At 41.1% G+C, this 22,013-nt stretch overlaps 1 protein-coding gene across 3 annotated transcripts in view; it reads right to left on the reverse strand.

Annotated features, from left to right (window-relative positions):
- Positions 1-489: 489 nt before the first annotated feature.
- Positions 490-22,013, reverse strand: part of STK32A (serine/threonine kinase 32A) — a 78,157-nt gene continuing 56,633 nt past the window's right edge. For all 3 annotated transcript variants that reach the window (XM_081852134.1, XM_081852135.1, XM_081852136.1), the window contains exons 7-13: positions 20,715-20,804; positions 17,729-17,826; positions 14,435-14,551; positions 8,052-8,177; positions 7,305-7,433; positions 4,871-4,935; positions 490-3,749 (exon numbers count right to left, since the gene is read on the reverse strand). In XM_081852134.1, the coding sequence (XP_081708260.1) occupies positions 3,656-3,749; positions 4,871-4,935; positions 7,305-7,433; positions 8,052-8,177; positions 14,435-14,551; positions 17,729-17,826; positions 20,715-20,804 (719 nt within the window). In that variant the 3' untranslated portion in view covers positions 490-3,655. The remainder of the gene's footprint in view (positions 3,750-4,870; positions 4,936-7,304; positions 7,434-8,051; positions 8,178-14,434; positions 14,552-17,728; positions 17,827-20,714; positions 20,805-22,013) is intronic.

Here is a 22,013-nt window from a genome sequence, read left to right on the forward strand (position 1 = left end):
CAAGAGATCAAAACTGCACCGAGGAAGGGTAGCCTACACAGTGCTCTTCAGATGTTGCTGGATGCAAACTCCCATAATCTCTGACCATTGGTCATGCTGGCTGGGGTTGGTCAAACAACATCTGAAGGGCACCATGTTGGCTACCTCTGGAATGCAAAAAACAAACAAACAATTATTGCTGCTGCTTGGTCCTAAAGTGGTAGTTCTGAAATAGCCAGCAGCTCATGTCCTCTTCAAACCAAAGTGTTGTCTTTTAGCGTTTTAAAATAGTGCAATACCTCACAAGTTGTGGCATACTCTGGGATTCAAATTAGACATAAGGCACTCCTGCCCACAAAGGTTTTATTCTACCACAAACACAGTTGTCAGCTACTGATTCTGTTGCTGCAAAACACAATTACCAACAGACCATCAAATAGGATAGTATGTTTTAATGCATTGTTGCATCTCACTATCTTTAATTCAAAAAAAAACAAAAAAAACAACAACAACAAAACAACCACCCTGAAGGAAGGGAGTTTTAACCCTGTCACCTAGTGCAGTTTTTCTGAATGAGAGGCTATAACATAAATAGCAACTTCAGGGGAACGTTTTTGGGGGAAATGGGACAGAGTTGACTTCCACAGTTCCAATCAAGATGTGTGTGGGTGTTGATGGGGAAGTATACTTACAGAAATATGCTAATGCATTTACTATATCATCCTGTTTGACCCTAAGCCCAGTTTGATATTCCAAAAAAAGTAAAAATTAAAAAAATTGGTGTCTTGCCCCATAACTCACAAACCTGCTTTAAAAGTGAGTGTTTCACAGCTTATCATTGAGTTTTTTGGGCACCGGTTGGGTAGTGCCAATGACGTCAGTAGTAATAACAGTCTTTTGAGGCTGACTGTTCTACATTTTACAAATCAGGCCTAGTAGTTCACATTTAGCCTTTAAAAAGCAACACATCTCGACAAGGCTATTCCCTGGTGCTGCAACAATCCCAATTTACTACTAGGCTTTACATGCAGCTGAGATATCAAGCCAATGGGACTGGCGTAAACATTGTGCTAGCATAGCAGTAAGACTTAAATTCAATATAGTGTGAATAGTGGAAAGTTGAACCAAAGCTGTGTTAAAGGGCTTTGTGAGTTTTCCTTGATACTATACAGTGGCATGGGCTCCTCCCATTTGAGAAGCAATGCCCTGACCATTCAGCCTGGTGCAGCAGGCCAGGCGGAATGATGGCAGGGAGAGCTGGAGCCTGGGAGCCCCCAGTTAATCATCTCAGCTTTACAGCCCAGGCAGAGCACAGCAAGGCTATAGTCCAGTCTTAGAGCTTATTCAGAATGTTGGCATCTACTATGTTTAATGCACCATGGCCAAAGGAAGGGTAGTTTGTGATCACCTTTTGCATTGGGTAATGAGCTTGGCTATCTAATGATTAACGTTATACAATTGCATTCATGCCTGGTCTACAGAAGAGAAATTGATAAAATCCAAGGAGAGACTAGTGTACCGTCTCCAATGCAGGATGAGTGTCACTACAAAGACACTGCTTCTTATTGAATGCAATGATCCCAACAGGCACACAAGGCAATGCTCTGATCCCAACTACTTTGGAACCTGCTTTGACTCTGGTTCTGGCAGAATTCCATGCCACATATATTTCATTTTGGAAAGATTTTGGACCCAAGACAGCTACTGGCCTTTCACCTTTAAAAGCAGCGGAGAGCTGGGTCACAGCCAGCTGCTACCTGGGGCGGTTTTCTTTGGCAGAAAGAAGCCAAAGTGTTTTGTTGAAAAATAAATTGCGGGTTGTTATTATTATTATTTTTGCAGGAAGTACACATAAAAAGGATGTAGCTAGAGGGCCTTAGAGAACATTTTATCGATTTCAACATCCAAGGCAGCAATTTTAGCTTAAGCTGCCTGAAGCAATAGATGGGCTTAAGCAGCCCGTCTTTCTTTGTGCATGCAGATAAACTACTTATTCCAGATGACTGGTCCGCTCCCCACAAGGCAGTGGCTTTCCTTGAGTGCAAGAGAAACCAGATATTAATAGAAAGCAGCTTCTCGTATGTGAAAGCAGCCCAGTGAGCCTATAAAGTGAAGATGAGATTGCTTGCTCAGTTAGCCAAATGTATCAAGCGTCTGTCTGCCTTGCTTCAATACGGTGATTAAAACCCAAGATGCTGGGCACAGTCTAGCCAATGTTTAACTCTAATTTTGAAATAAATGGCATTGAAAAGTACTGAACTTACAGCTGGATTGTGTCTATTCCTTGCAGAGTTTCTTTTTCTTTGCTGCTTTTCTTTTAAAAACATTTTTGTACACGAGTGTGCACGAAAATGAAAGGCCACCAGGGGGCAGTTGGCCGCAAGAGTGGTGGAATAATCACTCGGCTCATTTTGACTCCCGGTTGCAAACTATGGGCTTGACTTTCACATCGGTGATATCACTTGGCCAGCTACGTTCCAGCGGAAACGTGGAGAGAAGAGAACATGGCAAGAAGATGGCTAGAGTCCAGAAGCAGGACAGACCAGAAATCTAGTGAATTTTCGGTACATACAATATTGGTTTTCCTTAAAGAACTATTCTTAATATTGCCAAAAATGGAGGCTTATGTAATTGTTATGCTTTGTACGCTCGCTCCACCTCACTTGCTCATTCCCCTTTGGCAGCTCCTAGCAGATCTGAGTGCATACAGTGTCAAATAGCAACCTAAGGCTACAAAGGTAATAGGCTTCATACAGTTAAGTGTGATGTGCTGTCATATTGATTTTAGGGGGCATCAACCTTTGCTGAATGACTATTCCTGATTATGCAGCCTTTATTTCATTTTTAAAAAACAAAAACAACAATGTTTTAAGTTCAGCCCCATCCCTCACAGTTACAGTTGTACTTGCTGGTGAGTTCTATCTAACCACACCCCCTTAGAAGATTTTAGCGACTTATATCTTTGTTTGTACCTACTTGCCAACAATTCAATTTCTGATTCACATAGCAACTCTAAGATCACACACTCACCACATCCATTTGCCCTTGAACGCTACATATATAGTGCCAATAGTGTGTGGAGGGGGGAATCCATGGCAAATAATAACTTTGTATATTTTGAGCTGGTGTACTAAATATAAGCTTTAGATCAGAGTAGTTGCTGGTGCAGAAATAGCTGGTGTTGACATTGGACTCTCTTGTCCATTTGCACAATTTTAGTTTTGGACCATCTCTTTGAAACATCTATTAAAATATGCAGCCACCCACCTAACAAACACTTAATAAAAACTTTATCACTTTCTTACAGGCAGTTGACTGAGCCCAATAATCAGCAAACCCTACATCCTGCCACAGAAAAGCTACATAAAGAAAATATGACCTTTCTTCATTCTTGTTCCCTTTGAGGGGAAAACACCACCTTCTTTCTTGCTTTTTAAAACACCAGAAAAGGCATAAAATGAGAATTTGCGCCTTATGCACTGCTGCAAGAGACTAGGCCCTAACTCCTTATGGTGGAAGGAGACACTCAGCTTCTGGTTTGGAGAGCTCATAGCAAGGGAAGCTGTCTGCCTTGTCTTGATAGCAGTGTGCAGTTTGATTTGTTGAGCTCCATGAAGTAGGTAAAGTAGACGCCTGGACCTTGGACAGCAAGACCTCAGCAGAAGCTAAACTGATTTCAAAGATTATTATTCTGGTCATCTTCTTCCTGATTGTCTTTGGTTTGTGTCAGTGTCAAGTTCTCTTGCATTTCATTATGCTGTTTCCTCATTCTACAAAAACAAAACAAAACACATAAGATAAATCAAAGTCCATAACAGAGATGCTGCAACCAGGGTCAATAGCCTTCTGCTACCAGGATGACCAGGCTGGAAAGTGGGGAACTGATGCCTATCACTTCAGAACTGCTGAGACACATATGGAGCACTCTGCTATTTACATACTAATAGACTTAGTTGTGGACAGAAATGGTAGGGATGACACAAAAAAACAATATAGCCTGATATTAGTCATGTTGTGCAATGGTCTGAAGACCAAGTTATTTCTGCTAATATAAAATTTACCCTGTTGTTCCTCGAGCCAAGGAGCTGTGTGTGGAGGTAGGATGTGGGCCTCTTTAAATGCTCAAAGAGCGAACCCAAGTGAAGCCTGGTGGTTCAGTTGGTCCCGCCCCTCAGTGAGTGCCCACCCCTTTGCACACATGCCATCGGCCAATTGAGCAGGTGGCTTGTATCCAGCTTTCTTGGCCAGTGAGGAGGCCAGGATGGCATCAGGGGAAGTGACGGCCAGCTTGCAATCCTGTGGCACCTTTAATAGATAAAATCTGCTGAGTTCACTTTTGCTAAATTACCTAAATATCTAATTATTTCTGCTAATATAACATTCATCCAGTTACCGCTCGAGCCAAGAGCTTGTTCTTTGTCATTTATTTTAATTATTAGTTTATTTGAAATATGTATCCCCAGCCTTTCCTTTTTAAATGTCAAGGCAGCAAGCGACAAAATCAAAACATAATTCAACTATTTAAGATGTTAGTCACAAATTCATTTCTCAAAACTATGCATTGTTCCCTAAAGAGGTGCAGACTAGAACAGAAGAGAGCTATAAACCCACCACAGTCATCATATACTTAATCACATGAATTTAGTAGGACTGCCTACTTCAGGGAAATGGGCTGGTGTTGGCTTTTAAAATAATTTGTTCTAGTAGCAGCCCAACGAAAGAGCCTGTGAACATTACCTAACCTCCCAAAGCCTTTCAGTAGATTTCATGCCAAACTCACTGCTTAATTATTGGAGGAATACTGATCAGACTTCCTTATATCTAAATAGTCTTAGTGACATGCAGTAGCACACTTGCCAAGATAAAGTCTACTTTTCAGCTCAATACTTACTTCTCCCTGTTGAAAATGATGAAGTCCCTTTGGATTGACTCCAGGTGTTTCTGAAGCTGGCAGGTCTTCCATTGTGAAACAAACAGAAAAGTTTATGTGATGAGATGACATTAAGGCTATAGACGGTTCACTGGGATATAGGAAAGTGATAGCAACAACAATAATAAGCAATGGGTTGAATCCAGACAACGTAAGCCTCGGACAAGTTAATCATGACTTCGTGAGATTAACTAAGTTCATCTAACTTTGATCCAATGCTTTGTTTTTCACATGTCTCCAATGCTTTATATGCCAAAGATTCTAAAATTCATGTGATATCATTGCATTCTAGCACAAAGGAACATTAAAGTCATCTGAAATCTAGGGATACTGGTAATGGTGGGCTGAAGATATCATACCCCTCTGTCACTCCTCAATCCAGATTCTGCTGCTTTATGAAGCTACAGAAAAATAAAGAGTTGCAGAATAAAGTTGTACAAGACTAACCCAATATATTCTGTAGGTGGGTCACATACAGAGTTAAAAGAGTGGACAATTTCAGGAAAACACAGAAAGATGTGTGAGAAGCAAAAAGTTTAGGAAGATCCTTTTATTTTTGCCCATTTTTTCTCTTAACAGAATGCAAGGATGCCTACTACTGACAATTTACCAAAGGGTAATGTCAGGGACTCAAGAGCGGGAGCACAGGGAAGGGAGGAGATGGAGAGCGAGGGGGAGCAATCCGAGGGCAGCGTAGGAGAAGATGACAGTAGCCCGAGAGATTCCATGAGCCTCTCCAGCGAATCGGAAGATTCACAGAAGGGGGCACCGGTGGCCAGGGCAAGGGGGGCCCCAAGGGGGACACTCCAGAAACACAGCGAATCAGAAGATTCCCAGAGGGAGGCGCCGATGGCCAGGGCAAGGGGGGTCCCAGGGGGGACGCGCCAGAAGCAAGGGGCCAGCGGGGACTCCCAGAGCAGCGGCTGGAGATCAGGACCAGCTTCCCCACCAGAGCGCAGTGGGGGGGAAGAATCCCAGGTATCAGGGACAGCGTCTCCTCCAGGAGGGAGAGAAGATGAGTTAGGGTTGACCACGCCTCCATCGGAGAGCGAGGGAACGGTCAAGAGGAAGGTTGCCGGCTGGGCGCGCACGCCAAGTTCAAATGTACAGGCGAGCAGCACAGCAGGTAGCCCAGATAGGGAACCAGGTCCTAAAGCCCGCCGGAGGGAGGGGCAAGAATCAGGGGAGTCAGCGTCAGAAGAGTCCAGAAAGGGTGAAACCCCAGCGGGCAGGAGGGCTAAGGAGCTAAGGAAGAGGTGGAGCAAGGCTAGAGTCTTAAACTGGTGTGGAAGGGGAGGAGATTCAGACGGAGCTTCGCCGGTCTAGGGTTGAAGACGTAGAGCTATGCGCTGCGGCTTTGAAATGGAAACTGAACTTCAATAAAGACTTTTGTACATAACGACAGCCTGGCGTTGGTCCTCTGTGAGCTGGGACCTAGGGGCAGCTCTGACAGGTAAATTTACCAACATAGCCACTTATCAACTATTTCAACCTGCCAAGCAGCAAGGAGAGTTATACCATTATTCCACATCTGATATTAAATCTGAGAAGGGAGAGTAGTCCATTCTCAGACACATTCAGAAACAGACAGACAGATAATAGGTTTCAACTACACCAAGTGATGGGGGTTATGGTCTAAATTATTTGCCTTTGTACTATGTATTTATATTATATTTTGGAACACCTCATATGAGCTCAACTCCATATAGCTGGGAGAGGGTAGAAGGATGAACCTAGAGAAAAGCATTAGGGTGGTTGCCAAGAAAACAAGAAGGTGCTCTCCTATCACAATCAGTAAATAGTACAGACACAGTTTACTTTCCCCAATTTCTTCCCTGTCTGAACATGAAGGGCTAAGTAAACAGAAAGAATTATACGCCTGTCTGTTGTAGAAGGGGGGTTTCCAGTAAGGGCCCTTCAAGCAGGTTATTGCTAAAAAAAAACCTGACACCAAAGTCAGAAAGCATTGTTTGCTATTAGCAATTATTTCATATTCCAGCAGTTTTAAAAGTGGACGTATAGAAAATATAGTATCAGTGACACACAGTAAAAAAGCAAATAATTTAGAAACTGAAGGAACTACTACTTCCATTATTATCCAAATCTGCAGAGACAAGCAGCCAAGTAGGGTGATGCCTTGCCTATTTTGGCTGCAATCTTCTCTTCAAGCCACTCATTTGGAGCACTGCCATTAACGTCAATGCGATTAGACCTGAGTAAGCAATTTGAGCATCACTGTCTCTTGTCTTTTGAGACCAATATGTCAGGAAGACATCTAACAAAGCTGGAATGCATTAAAATGCTGGCATCTTTACATCGGCAACAAGTCCACTGGTCTGTGCAAATATGAATTTCCTTGACTGAAACAAGGAGCCCAGCTGCCTGCGACTCTCACCTCCATGGAATCATTTTTGCCGCTTTCCTTCTCCTTCTTAGCCAGGCGCTTTTTCTTCTTATGAAGCGGCTTGGACTCCAAGATCATTTCTTCAAGTTCAAAGGTTGGGTCACAGTTCAACTTCCCTTTCTGGGGTAAGGGGAGAGAGAATGTTCCAAACAGAATGAGACTCGCATGGGAAGCTGGATCTATATCTATACTTTGGTTCTATACCTGGAAAAGAAACCATACCAAGAGCTCCCAATCACCTTGGCAACACCTCCCCAGGCGGGATTGGGCAACTGGCTGAGGTAGGCGGAGACCTCCAGGTATCCCATCTGGGGAAGGCGAAGCCAAGCCCGTGCTAATGGTGTCCCACAGGGTCCAGGGGACTGCGCGTGACCACGCAAAGGGCGCTCCCATTTAATGTGGGGAGCAGTCATTACACCATCATCTGAATCACCATCATCTAACTGGCAGGGGAGACCTGTATGATCTGTGTGATTCACTATTTGTTGCCAAACTTTAATAAAAAGCAAAAAAAAGCCACCACATTTTTGGTACGTAGTTACAACAAAGACTACTCCCCCATCATTCCCAAAAAGAGGAGTTTGGCCATCACTGCATCCAATGAACTGGTTTGTTTTTAAATTGCTGGTTGTGTAAGCTTTCTTTTGTGGACTTCAATCTGAAAAGCAGGCTAAAAATATTCTAAAATTAAAAAACCCTATCATTTGAGACTTTATATAATTAAAATATAATCCTTACGGTAGGAAGGAATCCAGGCTCTACTGTTTTTTGAAGTACAGCATCCCAGTTGATATCGGACAAATAAGCAAAGTCTTGGATATCGGTCAGTTGAGAAAACCGCTCCTCTGTATTTATTTCCATTAACTAGAAATGGGAATTAAACCAGCTTGTAAACATGATAAGGATCAGAAAAGAGAGAAAACAAGATTTTTTACTGTAAATTAGATACAGGAAATGACGGTGGTTTGAATCACTGTGCATTTCAGTCAGGCATGAATCCCCATTAAAAGCCATATGACTTAATTTAATCATGACTAATTTGCTGCATTGGTTTCAAATGCAATGGATCTTAGTCACAACTTTCACTAGATCAGGACCTTGTGCCGTAAGCAGAAAAGAAAAAAGGGCAGGTTACCAGTTTTACTCCTGATAACTCAATAGAGAATCCTCTTCTACAACTATATTGTGTAGCACAGCATAGAAGCAAGTCTAATCTATTGTTCTAATCTGAAAATATAATTAGGTTTTCCAGGAAGGAGAAAAGCCGCAATCCAGTCTATTTATCTTTACGGTAAAACATCTGATTGGGTTTTACGTAAGAAATCAATAAAATTTTGAGACAAAAATAAGGAAGCAGTCTAGGGCAGAAGACCAATTGGAAATTCATATGCTCCATTTTTTCTTAAGTTAGCATTTACTTTTGCAGGCAACAACTGGTAGATCTCAAGCTCAGTTGGGTTATCTGAAGAGTTGCAACACATGAAGGGCAGTACAACTGTCACTTGCCATACAAACTTCAAAAATCTAACTTGTTGAACTAAGGGCAACAATATAGGGGTCTTTTCTGACATTCCTTGGGCAGCTTGGTACGAAGCAGTGGCTCTTGTACTACCTCACAAAGAAAATGTCAGAAGCCCTGGGTTATATGAGAGAGGTCCATGCTGCAGCTCCTTCACAATGAAATAATACTCTCACTTTCATGAAGGATGGCAGTGGCATAGGAAGGAGAAGCATCATGGACTCTTCCCTGAAGGCTCCCATCATCACTTTAGAAGCCAAGAGGGAGCTGCACTGTAGCAATTTCAACAGGAATGTAGCATCAAAAAGGTAACCACAGTTTTGCCTAATAAATTTAGGCTTTTGACAGTTTTTATCCATACAAAAGAAACATATTCAATTTAGCGACAGGTTACCCGTGGAGTTCAAGGACTACAGTCCCTACATTTCCTAGATATTTGCTCCATGATGGACTGGTCTATTCTGTCAGTTTCTTCAAGCTGCCTTGTTCGTATTTCAAAACTTACCACTATTCATTCTGCATAGCCCTGCAAGTTTGGTCTTCTGCTAATGCCATGAGAAGAATTTGTAAGGGAGGCAATTATAGCCGTGCAATAAGCAATTTAGGTATCAAAAAGCATTTACAAAGGCCAACATGCTCAGTGGAATACATGTTGGTCTTGAACTTGTGAATTCAAATTTACGACCCATGGATTCACTGAGTAGCCTTGGGCAAAGTTGTAATCTTTTCACTCCCTTTCTGTGAAATGGGAATAAGTGTGGCTGTTCACATGGGGTTTTTGTGAGGACAACTGACAACTGAAGATAAATGGAGAACTTTCCAAGAGAAAACCAACGTTCTAAGTAGCACAGCCTCAACAAACTTAAGGAGCTGGCTTTGGACAATGTAAAATCCTTCTACCTTCCGTTCTCCTGTAAGACTTGGCATTACAACCAAAAGCAGTTAGAGCTAAAGACCACAAGTTTGGTTCCAAAGGTCAAACAATTTAATTTGAATTTGCATTGACCAGAAATCAGCACCACCATAGAAGGCCTTTCAATCTTTTCTCTCATTTCCATACATCACACTATCCATGACTGAGTACAGAATCTGGTTCTTTTCCTTGCTGGATGCTTGGCTGGCTCAAAATGAGAAAGTGTTCTACTTCAGCAGTAATTTACTGAACTCTTTCTTCTAAGTAAGTTAAGCCAAACACTCAACAAATATCTACTGCATTTGAACAAATTATTCAAAAAGTCCTGTTCTGTCAGATTTATCTCAGAAAGATTTTGCAGCGGTACTTTATTTTTATGACTAGATAAATGCCCACATAGTTCAAACCAACTCCTGTTGAAATCAAATCCCCCTGTGGTTTATACAAATGCCACCAGTGTACACTGCCCATATAGTGTTGAATATTTTTCTTCAAACATTGCCCAGGAATCAGCAAAACATTTCAAAATGATTCATGTAGAACATGAATGCAAACAGATTGTTTTTGTGGGAGCTGCAAATCATTCAGGGAAATCAAAGCCAGCCAGTTACTTCATCAGCCTGCTTCCATTCATATGCCAGACTGACTGGAATGGGATACTCCTGCTGAACTGCAAACCTACAATTATGCAAGTTCCTAAAATGCTCCTCTAACATCTGCAAGCCCATACAAGCATTTTTCACATGAGAGGTTTCCCTGGTTTCCCTTTGAATCTGCCTGTAACGCAAACATAAAACCTACACAGGTTGCAGCACACATTTAATTTCTGTTTTCTTCCCTTTTCCATCCTGAATTACCAACCTTGCATAACTGGCAGGAGAGGGGCTGGAAGGTGTTCAGTTTGTATGTGGAAATGCTCCATGCCTGATTTAATGCACTGAAACCTTTTTTACGAAATTTACTTGAGACAAGTGAGAGCCAGGATCAAACTTGACATCCCAGTTGGTCTCATCTATAATACATAATGGCTGCTAAAACAGAGACAAAGGGGGGCAGAGTGAAAATTTAAATAGCGGTGACATTGCATCATTAATTCAAGAAGGAACAAAAGGGCCTGTGGGGGTTCCAGAATGTCATGGCACAGGATAAAAAGCAAAGTAAAATGACATAAATAAATATAAAGGAAATCTACAGAAATGTGGAGTTATTACTCTGTCTTGACTAGTTTCAAATGCAGGGTTTTTAAAACAGTTTTTACGTGTATTTAGGTATATATCTGGACAAAATAGTTCTTCTGATCATACATCTACCACCATACATGCCGGTTTTTTCAATTGCCGTTGGGCAATTTTCCATCTCCTTGGTGCCATCTCTTACAGTGCCACTGTTAGGTCTCACATAAAGGCAGTGGGGATGAAGAGTCAATATGTAGCCAATGCATGCATGTATATGGGACTCTGAATATATGGAAGCGTTTCACCTTGTGCAGAACTATGTGAAGAGCATATATTTGATACTAAATTTTGAAAAACATTCAGGATTGGGCTGTGAATTTGGAGTTTTAGCCCAGCATAACCTGCTATGCATTTTTTTTTGTGGGGGCGGGGAGGGTAGTGGTAACTGATTCACTGTCTACAGTTTAGGGTCCCGAGCCAAAATCATGTCTTCCAGATCTATTAATCCTGCCTAAAAATATTAAAATATTGTGGGTTTTGTCTTTACTAAAATGTAAAACAACTAAAAACGTTTCTAGCATGCTTGGTTCATGTGTGTGGGTTAACAATATGGATCTGAAGTTCACCTTTACACTATATCTCCACCTGGGTCTGGGAGTCATGTGCTAAGGCGCACATCACCCCCTTCTGAAATCAGACTTCTCCTTGCTACATGGAACTGTGCACCTGAGTGACTCTGGCCGAAGACAGACAAGAGATCTTCTCAGTTCTGCAGAGGTTTTTTAGCTAGAGATTCTGAACACCAAAAGTGGAGATTCATGAATAAAAAAAAACCTCAGAGTGCATCACTGAATGATAGCCCAATTTCAGGGTCATTTTGTTAAACTGCCTAATATATCATCTCTACACCACTTGCTGTTACAAATATTGCTGCCACTGGGGGCTGTGTAATTGCCACTTCCATTCTAGTACCACCCGTGCCCCCTTCTGTTTTCTTTTCCCCCGGAGTAATAATGAAATATAATAGACCTTGGCCTTAACTTTTCTCAGCCTCAGCAGCAATAGCAGCAGCAGTCTTCTCAACTGAATGGCCTGCCAAGCCTTCAGGTTCTCGAGGCAGTTCCGTACAACATTGATTTAAACATCACAGATAGAGACAGAAACACAAATACCAGAACCTGCACGCAGCACACATATTAACCTATTTTCTTTTTCATAGTCTCTTTTGAGGGGGTTATAGGAGGATACTGAGGCTATACATACATACACCTGTGCAACAGGACTCCCTCTCCATTCCCCATATGAAACTACAACACCGCACTCTCAAATCTGGGTTTGGGGTTTGGGGAAATGCCTAAACAGATTTTGGAGGGTGCATGAAGAAGAAGAGTTTGGATTTGATATCCCGCTTTATCACTACCGTAAGGAGTCTCAAAGTGGCTAACATTCTCCTTTCCCTTCCTCCCCCACAACAAACACTCTGTGAGGGCATGAGCAGAGGAAGTCCACTGAGCAGACAGAAGTCCTTGAGCTAATGCGAAGATTTTGCTGGATATAAACCCATTCTTTTAACAGTGCAAACCTATCTGTTTTCTCAGATGAAGGCTCCATTGACTCCACTGAAATTACTCTCAATTTAGTATGCATAGGATGGTAGTCTATCTCTTCTTCCCCAAGTTACCTATATCAATGAACCCAATTATCTTATTTTACTTTAAAAAAAAAAAAACTTATTTGGGAGAGAGAAATGTAACCATCTTTCATAACTGGAAATCGCTAAAGGGTCCTGTTTATGCCACTAATCTTGGATGTGAGACCAAATTAATTTGTGCCACTGTATCTGGTATAAAAGGAATTAGGTGAATCTCCTTATGCCATTTATTCCATATTATAAAATATTTTGTTATGTAAAAATGGATCCCATTGCATTTCCCATTGCATTTTCATACCAGTCAGAATGAATTTATTTGGAATGATCTTGAACTGTGATGGGGAATTTGTAGTCCTCTAGATATTGTTGGACTACAGCTCCCATCACCCCTGGCCACTGATCACAGTGGCTGACACTGATGGAAGTTGAAGTCCAACAATATCCAGAGGGTCAAAAGTTTCTCACACCAGGGTCTTGAGGCTTTGAATTTTTTTTTTATAACAGGAATTGCTAGTATGGGGAGAAGGATGTCCCACTGCAAACACCATACTGAGCATGAATCAGTTAGTTGCAATCAAGTATTAACTGAAACTATAGGACTTTTAAGTTAGTCATGAGGTCCTGTTAAGTCAATATTCGGGTCAGATGAAACTTGGCTGAATACCACCTAAGTTTCTATTGAATTGTGCTCACTGAATGTTTGAACATAGATTCACATTTTCATGGACTGAACCCATTGTTTTTTGCTGCATTTTTTCATTAACTTCACCTTTAATCAAATCATGTTTTCAGGCATTACCAAAACATTCCCTTTACAGAAAGAAAGAGGCTGAAAGATATAGTTGTACTGAGACTTTCCCAACAGCAAACCTTCCAAAAAGGCATCCCATTCCAATTTCCTCTGTCTGATAAAGAATGCCTCTCAGCCATATTTTCTGATAATTCTTATGCTGACAAACTGTTACCACGTGGAAATATGTGAATAGAAGTTATGAATAAATGATGGCAAGTGAACATCTCTACAGAAGCTCGACTGTCACTTTGCCACAGGGAAAATGTGATGTCTGGAAACCTTCTCAAGTGAAAGCATGCTGAACTAGCAGGTAATTCTCTCTCCCTCTCTCTCTCTGGTAATTTTACTGAAAACCATTATGAGGTGGGGTTTTTTTTTTAATTTACAGCAGTATTTAAATACCCATAAAATCTAATAATACAAAGATGTAACATAAGTCCACTGCAAAATGTTTATGCCTCTACATGTGGGAGCCAACGAAGTGCAGCAGGTGGCTTTTGTGTGGTAACCTGAAGTCACGTAAAATTATGTCACACATTTTGTGTTAGCAGAAATTACTGTGAGGGGTGGGGGTGGAGAGGTAAGACATGGGCTTTTTGCTTTTTGAAGCAGTCGCACTTCTCCTATAAGTCTTGGTGTACTGAGCTTCCACTCAGAAGGTGTGGGAAACATTTGGTCTTCTAGATATGTCTGTGTCCAGTCCTGGGCACCACAGTTTAAGAAGGATAGCGACAAGATGGAACATGTGCAGAGGAGGATGAACGGGATGATAAAGGGCCTGGAAACCAAGCTTGAGGGAGTTGGATATGTTGAGCCTGGAGAAGATCAGACTAAGAGGTGATATGTTCACCACCTTCAAATATCGGAAGATGAAGCAATCTTTTTCTGGATTCAAATAACAAGGAAGGCGATTCTAAGAAAACTTTAGGGGAAATGTTCTGATGGCAATAGTCGTTTGACAGTGGAACAGACTTTCTGGGGGGGGGGCTGGGGTTCCCCATACCTGTTCTAAAGCAAGCACCCTTCTCTTTATTGAAATCAGCCTGCCTCCAAAAACATGTCCCACTTACCTTTTGGATTAAGGACACCATATCCTTTGACCAAGCAGCAGGATACATAACTGTGGCTGTCTTGAAGATGTGGGCAATTTCATTTGCAGCAGTACTAGAGCGAATGTGATATGGCCTCTGTGAAGAGGAAAAGGGGGTAGGGAGCAAATAAATTTTGAAACAAATCCCTCATCCAACAGCTGCAAAAACCACATTATTTCTTTCAGACCATTTCTAAGTAAATGACCTCTGCTCAGGTAGTCATTGTGCTGATTTTTCCAAAGCCCACATTCTTCCTGTTCCCACCCGCATCGCTCCTCCATCTCGCCCTGCTGTTGTTCTCAATTGAACCATTGAACTACAGTCACTGGGGAGCCTAATTCAATTGAAGTAAATAGATCAGTGCAGGAGAGGGCAGCAGCAGCAACAACAAAGCTACTTTTGAAAAGCAAAATGTAAGGGAAGGGATCAAGGCTTTGCGCTGTCATCCAACCAGCGTTTCACTAGGACAGCCTGAGTGCAGAGGAAATCAATTTACTGCTGTTTTTAAAAAACAGAAAACAAACCAAAATTCTTTCCATATTCCCTGAAACATTTAAAGACTGCATTATCCTGTTTATGTCTGGAGTCGGAGCTTAACTGCCATTGAGGTAAACTCTTGTTTTTATCTCCTTTGAAACAGACATTGACCATGTTTGCATATCATGCTAAGCCATAAAAGGATGGTTTGGTAAGTCACACTTGCATGAAGTGCAGGCTGACAGAGACATCTGGGGGACTCCCACTTTGCTCCTCCCACCACAAAGGGGATAACCCAGGAACATGCTGTGTTTTGTGCTAACAAACCATGATGCACTAAGCCAACGACAAAACATGATTTGCCAAACATCTCATGAAAACAAAAGTCGAGGGGCTTGCCATATAAATAACTACCCATTCAAACTAAGTGCCGAATTAGTTCAGCATTGCTTGCTATATCGTGGCTGACCTTATAGCCTCTGGAAAGAGTGAGTTAAACTACAGAGGGCTGTTTCAAACAGTCCATAGAGACAGCACAGCCATCATAAGTAGCACAGGAAGTGGGGATATATGTGACTCCTGGACAGTTATGGCTAGTATTTTCTGTACAGAAAGAGGATGCCCTTCTCAAGGTGACTACCAAAATGTTAAAAAGAACCTATAACAATATCACAAATAATAAAATTACCTAAGACACATCTAAATCTCTTAACTGTAGCAGATTAAAAACAATATCAGAAGACAAAAATCATCCAAGTGCAAAAGCAGGTAGCAAAACTAGCACATTTCTGGGTACAGGCTGGAGTACAACCTGCATTCCTGCCTGCCTCTCCTGCGCAGTTCAGTTAAGATGCCCTGGCATGGGGAGATACATAAGGACTGTAGGGAACAACCCTTTCGTCCTCTGGATTTTTACTTCTGTCCCATTTGCCAGAACATTCAGCCATTACTAGTATAGATCCTCAAAGGCGATACATGATGGGCAAGAAATCTGCCAGGGTTCCAGGAAAGATTTAGATACAATAACATTTCTGAATTATTATAAGCAACTTCTATTCACAAGATTTAACTCTACAGTATTTTTTTTTTCTTTACAGGGAAGATGGAGGAATACTTCACCATGCCTGTAGTGTACGGTAACAAGGCATGAACATTTTAATTTCCTGCTATGTCAAAGGACTCCTTTGGGCAGAGTAGAAATCCAATAAAGCAAGCTTTAAAACGCATTACTGTTTTTCAGGTCACCAATACCTGAATGTTACTGCAGCGTTGGATTCAGGGCTTTTCACTCTTGCTGACAACCTTAGCAAGTGGTTATTGAAGAATGCCCATGTATAACAGGAGAGTGAGAAGCAAATATCTAACCCTAATAAATGTAGACCACTTTAGGGAACATTGACTTTGGGAGACATTCCCAGGCATGTGGAAGAATACATGCAACTGAAAAGGCAAAGTACATGTGAAGTAAAGCGCTGCAGTGTAAGGAACTAATTTTTCAATCCCTGTTTAGGTTTTTATTAGCAGCAACCATATGCATAGCTTATATATTTAACTAAATCTAAATGGATGGTGGAAATGACTAAATACAAATACACAATTCTGTCCAGCCAGCAGCACATTCACAAATAAAATCTATCTATCTTCAGTTGCATGTATACATAATATTTTAACACGAGACTGCATTGCTTGTTTTCCCCAGAAACAAAGTGGGGACTGAAACGATATCTAAACTTGGCTACTTCATTCCCCCACCGACATGCAGTTGTGACTTAAATGACGTAACATTTTGGATGCTTCAGAACAGCTGTTTTGGATGAAAAAGCTAAGGTACCCTTAATTAAGATTAATTAAATTAAAAGTAATTAAAATTTAAAACTATGAGACTTTTTAAAGAAGCAATTTTAAGCAGAGGTTTAAATTATTTCTGCCCTGCTTACTTTACCAAAAGATCCGACTGGTATAAATACAATTATTTAACAAGAACAAAACAAAACAGAAGCCTTCTCTTGCTTTTTTTTTATTTTTATTAAGGTTGAAATCAAACAGAAGGCTGCAATCCTGGGTAGTCACAGATGAAGAACATGTGCAGCAAAATGCCTTTTTTTCTTTTACTGCAGCTATCACTCTGCTGAGCAGCTTGTAGGTTGTGCAAGGTGATCGGCTGCAGCAAAAATACTCTTAACATCTCCAGCTAAGCACGTGCTCCTCCCACACCTTCACTTGCCTATGTATCTCCAGGGCTGCAATCAATGGGACTGTTCACGCATAGTTTATCGCAAAATTGATGCTAATATTCTAGATGCTAGCAATGCGACATATTGCTCACCAACTTTTATTTAAAAATTTTAAAAAAGCTTTTAGGTGTATCCATTGCAATAAAGTTCCCATTTTGCCTACTGGTTTGACCTAACTTGTAAAGACTCCCAGAAAACATTGTGGAAATATGTTGTCATCCAGTCCAGAAACAAGGCATGCTAGAACATGAAATGTGTTTGATTACTAATTCACACACAGCGGTCCATTTCTTCCTCAAACCGCAGGATCATTCTGCAATTGTAAAATATCTTTCTACATTTTGTTCCTGCTGGACTCTTGGTATATTGTCTAGCAACTGCTATATCAGAAATTCATATTTATCAGTAAGATAATTCCTTGTTTTAAACAGCAGTGATTCTCTCTGGAATTTCAATGAGTCTATCATAAAAATGGACACAGAGCTTGAGAGCTGGACCACCTGAAAACGATGGATTAATGGATGCATAGAGCAATAAAGTATATAAATGAACAGTACAGTACCCGGCCTCTAAGAAGTTCATAAGCTGTAATGCCTAATGACCACCAGTCAACAGCATAGGAATAGCCAATGGGTTTTATAGAACTGAACATCTCGGGTGCTGGGGAAAAAGAGAAAGTTGTTATTTGCTTTCGTTAGGAATCTTACAGCAAGATTATTGCCTTTGCTTCCATTGATGTAAGAATATATTCCAAATGTCCAAATGGGGACAGACCCTTTGGGAGCCATGGCTGGCTGGCTACTGGGCCCACCTAGTCAAGAAGGGCTTCCTGATTTGCCTGGGCAACAGTGAGCTATGGGAAATGAACTAAAAGAAATGGGAGCTGAGAGAAAGGCTGCTATCTAATGTGTGTACCTAAGCCTTGTGGAATGCCTTGCAAAAACGGGACATCAACAACTATTTTTATTTCTGTATTAGGATTTAGTCTGCCTCCTTTTTAGTTTTAAGCTGTTAAAATAGTCTTATTTAACAGCTTAAAACTAAAGAGGAGGCAGACTAAATTTGTATTGTTTTATACACTACTGTATGGGCTATTTTTAAATGACGCTTTACTTATACTGACAGTATGATTAGCTACAATTGTTCTTATTTTAAAAAATAATTTAATTTTTTACAAAATGTTATCACTGTTCATTTGATATTTTTTGAACTGTTTTGGGGATAATCTCATGAAAATGTAGCCTACCAATAAACATGATGATGACAATAATCATCTCCCTGGCTCTGGTGTGTTTTGGGGTGACATTTAGCTCAGATTCCTATCCTGGTCCCTTAAGTCAGTTTCTCTGACTCAGTCATTAGCTCCCCATTCCCATTCCCCTCTTACAGCTGCTTATGGCTCAGCCCTGACACTTTATTTATCAGGAAGAGTCAATATTTTGCTTTTTGGAGAGATACACCTTTAAACATCTATCGTCAAACACGTACACCAGAGTTCTTTAGGTTTTGCCTTCTAGAGCAAGGAACAAATGCATCTCAAGTCTGGTGCACATGCATCTAAAAAGTTATGTCCATACACTGCCAATATACTTCTTCCCTTCCATACCTCCATAATAATCTATTAATCAAAGAGCCATTTTTGCTGAACGCGTTTTGAATTTTGACCATATTTATACCAATTGCAACCAAGTTCACTGCAAGATAAGAATTCTATTCTACCATCATAATTTACTTTTCAGCCATTGTTATGATCAGTTTACTAACTACTTTAGAAGTGTGTGGCCATCAGGCTCTGACAGAGAATGCTTTCCCTTTGGAAGTGTGCAGGAAAAGCTTTGCTGTGCCAGTAAAGTTTCACCTGTTTACTCAAGCATTTTTAGTGCATTTAATGAGTTAATTGACATGGGGTGAGTAGCCCACTCTGAACTTTCTTCCACCTGCTTCTACTGTTCAAACTGACTTTATGGTTTATGAATTTTTTAATGATTTATTGTCATTTGTATTTGGATCACGACTCATTGTGAACAATCGCAGAATACAAATATCCCCAGCAAATATATGAACAAATATAGAAGGCAAAAAAGTATTTTCAAGCAATGTATTATTGGGAGTGGGGAGATACTTAAGCAATGATATTTGGAATGATAGGGGGGTGGTATAAGCACAAAAGTTTTCCCCTTCCTCTGTGAATGTTCTCATTGCCCTCTAACTAAAAGAGAAGATGAAGTCGGCATGACATCCTTCTACTTTTGTCACCTAACCAAAACTACCATCAAGAAAATGAGCTGGGAGAATTCTGCCATGTTCTTGAGGTTCAGAAGGTCACTGCACAAATGCACGGAGCACTGGGGAACTGACTCACCATGCTTACGTTCTCTGGTTCTGTACAAGTTTTTACACTTATGAATCACAATTTCCAGATCACACTTTGGCTGACTGTTTGACGCAGATGGGTTGCAAATGCACAAATACCTATTGATCTATCGATATACAGTATATATGCATGAAAGTCCCTCTCCTGTTCCCCCTTGATCACACATAAAATGCTTGTAGCTGCTGAGCAGATGCATGCATTATAACCATCAAAACATCATTTAATATTGTTAAATGGAAGTGGCCTAACTTTTGCTTAAGTGCTGGGAAGGGAGATACTAACTCTGGGGTTTGACCCATAGAAATGGTGCCCTCCTGAAGTGGAAGACCGTGGCTCCTTAAGCTTGGACCTGGGAGACCAGGATTCAAATCCCCACTCAGCCGTAAAGTTCTTTGGGCCACTCACAGTCTCTTAGCCTAACCTACCCCACAAGGTTGTTGTGAGGAAAAAAAGGCAAGAGGGGAAACCATGTGACCACCTTGAGCTCTTTGGAGGAAAAGTGGAATATAAGTGTAATATTTATAAGCAAACTAGCATTTAAAATTAAAACAAACATGGAAAAAATACAACCATATGAAATAAGTGATCAAAGGGAGGGTACCAACACACAAACCGCACTACCTCAGGCAGCCAAGTTAAACAGACAAGTTAAACAGAAAATGGAAGTGAGCACTTGTTAAATTCTCAAAGGGTATGTAATAAGTTCATTATATTTCTTGGTAACCAAAAAACAGGGGCAGTCATTTGAGGATGATGCATCAATATTCTGCATATCCATTTATATTTCAAAGGCTTCTCCCAGTCTCATGTGTCAAGCCAATGGGCTGGGCCACCTTTTATCATCTCTATAGGGCCTGCCCACCCAACTGCAGCATACATCTCACACAAAAAACCCAAGAACCAATCATGCAATTTTGCCCTACACTCTTAAGATTTTAGGCACCTAGGCAGCAATGAGATGGGGTTGGAAGAGGTGGAACCAGTATGCTGGTTCCATGTATTAGGCTGGATGGAGTCTCTTCTAAGCTGGACCCTTTCTTCTTAAAAAGAAGAAGGAAAAGCAAAACTGTTTTAATATCTGGACAGAATTAGAATTAAAATGCTCAGAGCACAACCCTAGAACAGAAGGTATTACCAACAGAAGTAAACTGTGCCTTAATTTTTAGCTACTCACCCATATATGGTTTAGTGCCAGCAATAGTGGTGACCTGAGTGTCTTTTGTTATCACAGTGGCAATATTGAAGTCTGTGATATGCACATGTCCTAAGAGAGAGGTAAAGAAACCATTTTTTACATGAGCATCTCACATCTACATAACATTCCATTCTGGCATGGCTATTCATTTTACTATATATGATTACAAGTAAACAGGCAGCAAAGAGTATCAATCATTTGCACTATGTCCTTTGAATTTGCTCTCTTCCCTGCAACTTTTCCTATTAAACACCGAGGCCCCAAGGCAGGAAACTGCAATGTGATTGCACAAGCCAACACCTATCAACTCCCTTACTGAACAGCCAGGGAGGAAAGATAATAAGTACCCTGGCTGTTCAGCTGGCAAGGTGCTACAATAAAAGCAACACAGTAAATCCCTAGGCTCAGAGGTCCACGTCCGTGGCACTGCTGATCAGAAATCAAAGCCAAAATCTCGCCCCAGCTGAAGCAAATGAGTACTCCGTTTGCTCAACGGAAGAGTGAAAATGGGATTTATAAATAAATTGTGGCAGTAGAAGCAGTGATTCCTTCAGGGGAATGTTTCCCATGATCACATCCAGAATACTTCAGTACCTCTAGTGGCTGTACTGCAAACTGCTCAAAGATGGCCGGACATCACACTCTGCTATGGTCCTCTACCAGCCATGGTGCTGCAATGAAGTTTTTTGGGTGATCAAATGCACCCACTTGGTACTGCTGATGCCTTTTTTTGCATTAGAACAGTCTTTCTCAACCTTGGGTCCTCGGATGTTGTTGGACTACAACTCCCATCACCCCCAGCTGGCAGGAACCAGTTCAGGGATGATGTGAGTTATAGTCCAACAACATCTGGGGACCCAAGGTTAAGAAAGGCTGCATTTGAAGCATAATCTCAGCAGACGGGGAGAATGCTTTAAGGGCTATTGTCACCTGCAGTATGAGAAAACCATGAGTTATGATGCCAGAGTACATCTGACATGCGCCCCCCTCCCCAGCAACTGATTTGGCAAGCAGCACATGCATAGCCTGAACAATCTTAGAGAATCAGACACCATGGTGCCCCCTTCCTTGTGGCTGTAGAGTGAAAAAGAGAAAAGAAAAGGCAAGCCCAAAATGACTCCTCAGAGAACTCTTAAGAAAGGAGGCAGTGAAAGGCCAAGGCAATATTCCATCCTTGCATCACTTTTCATTTCCTCTCTATTGCTCTCCTTTCCCTGCGGGAAATTGCATTAATAAAATAATGAATTATAGATGCCATTATTTTTATTCAACCTTTGA

This window comes from Podarcis erhardii, assembly GCF_964252035.2.
Source record: "Podarcis erhardii genome assembly, chromosome: 2".
NCBI lineage: Eukaryota > Metazoa > Chordata > Lepidosauria > Squamata > Lacertidae > Podarcis > Podarcis erhardii.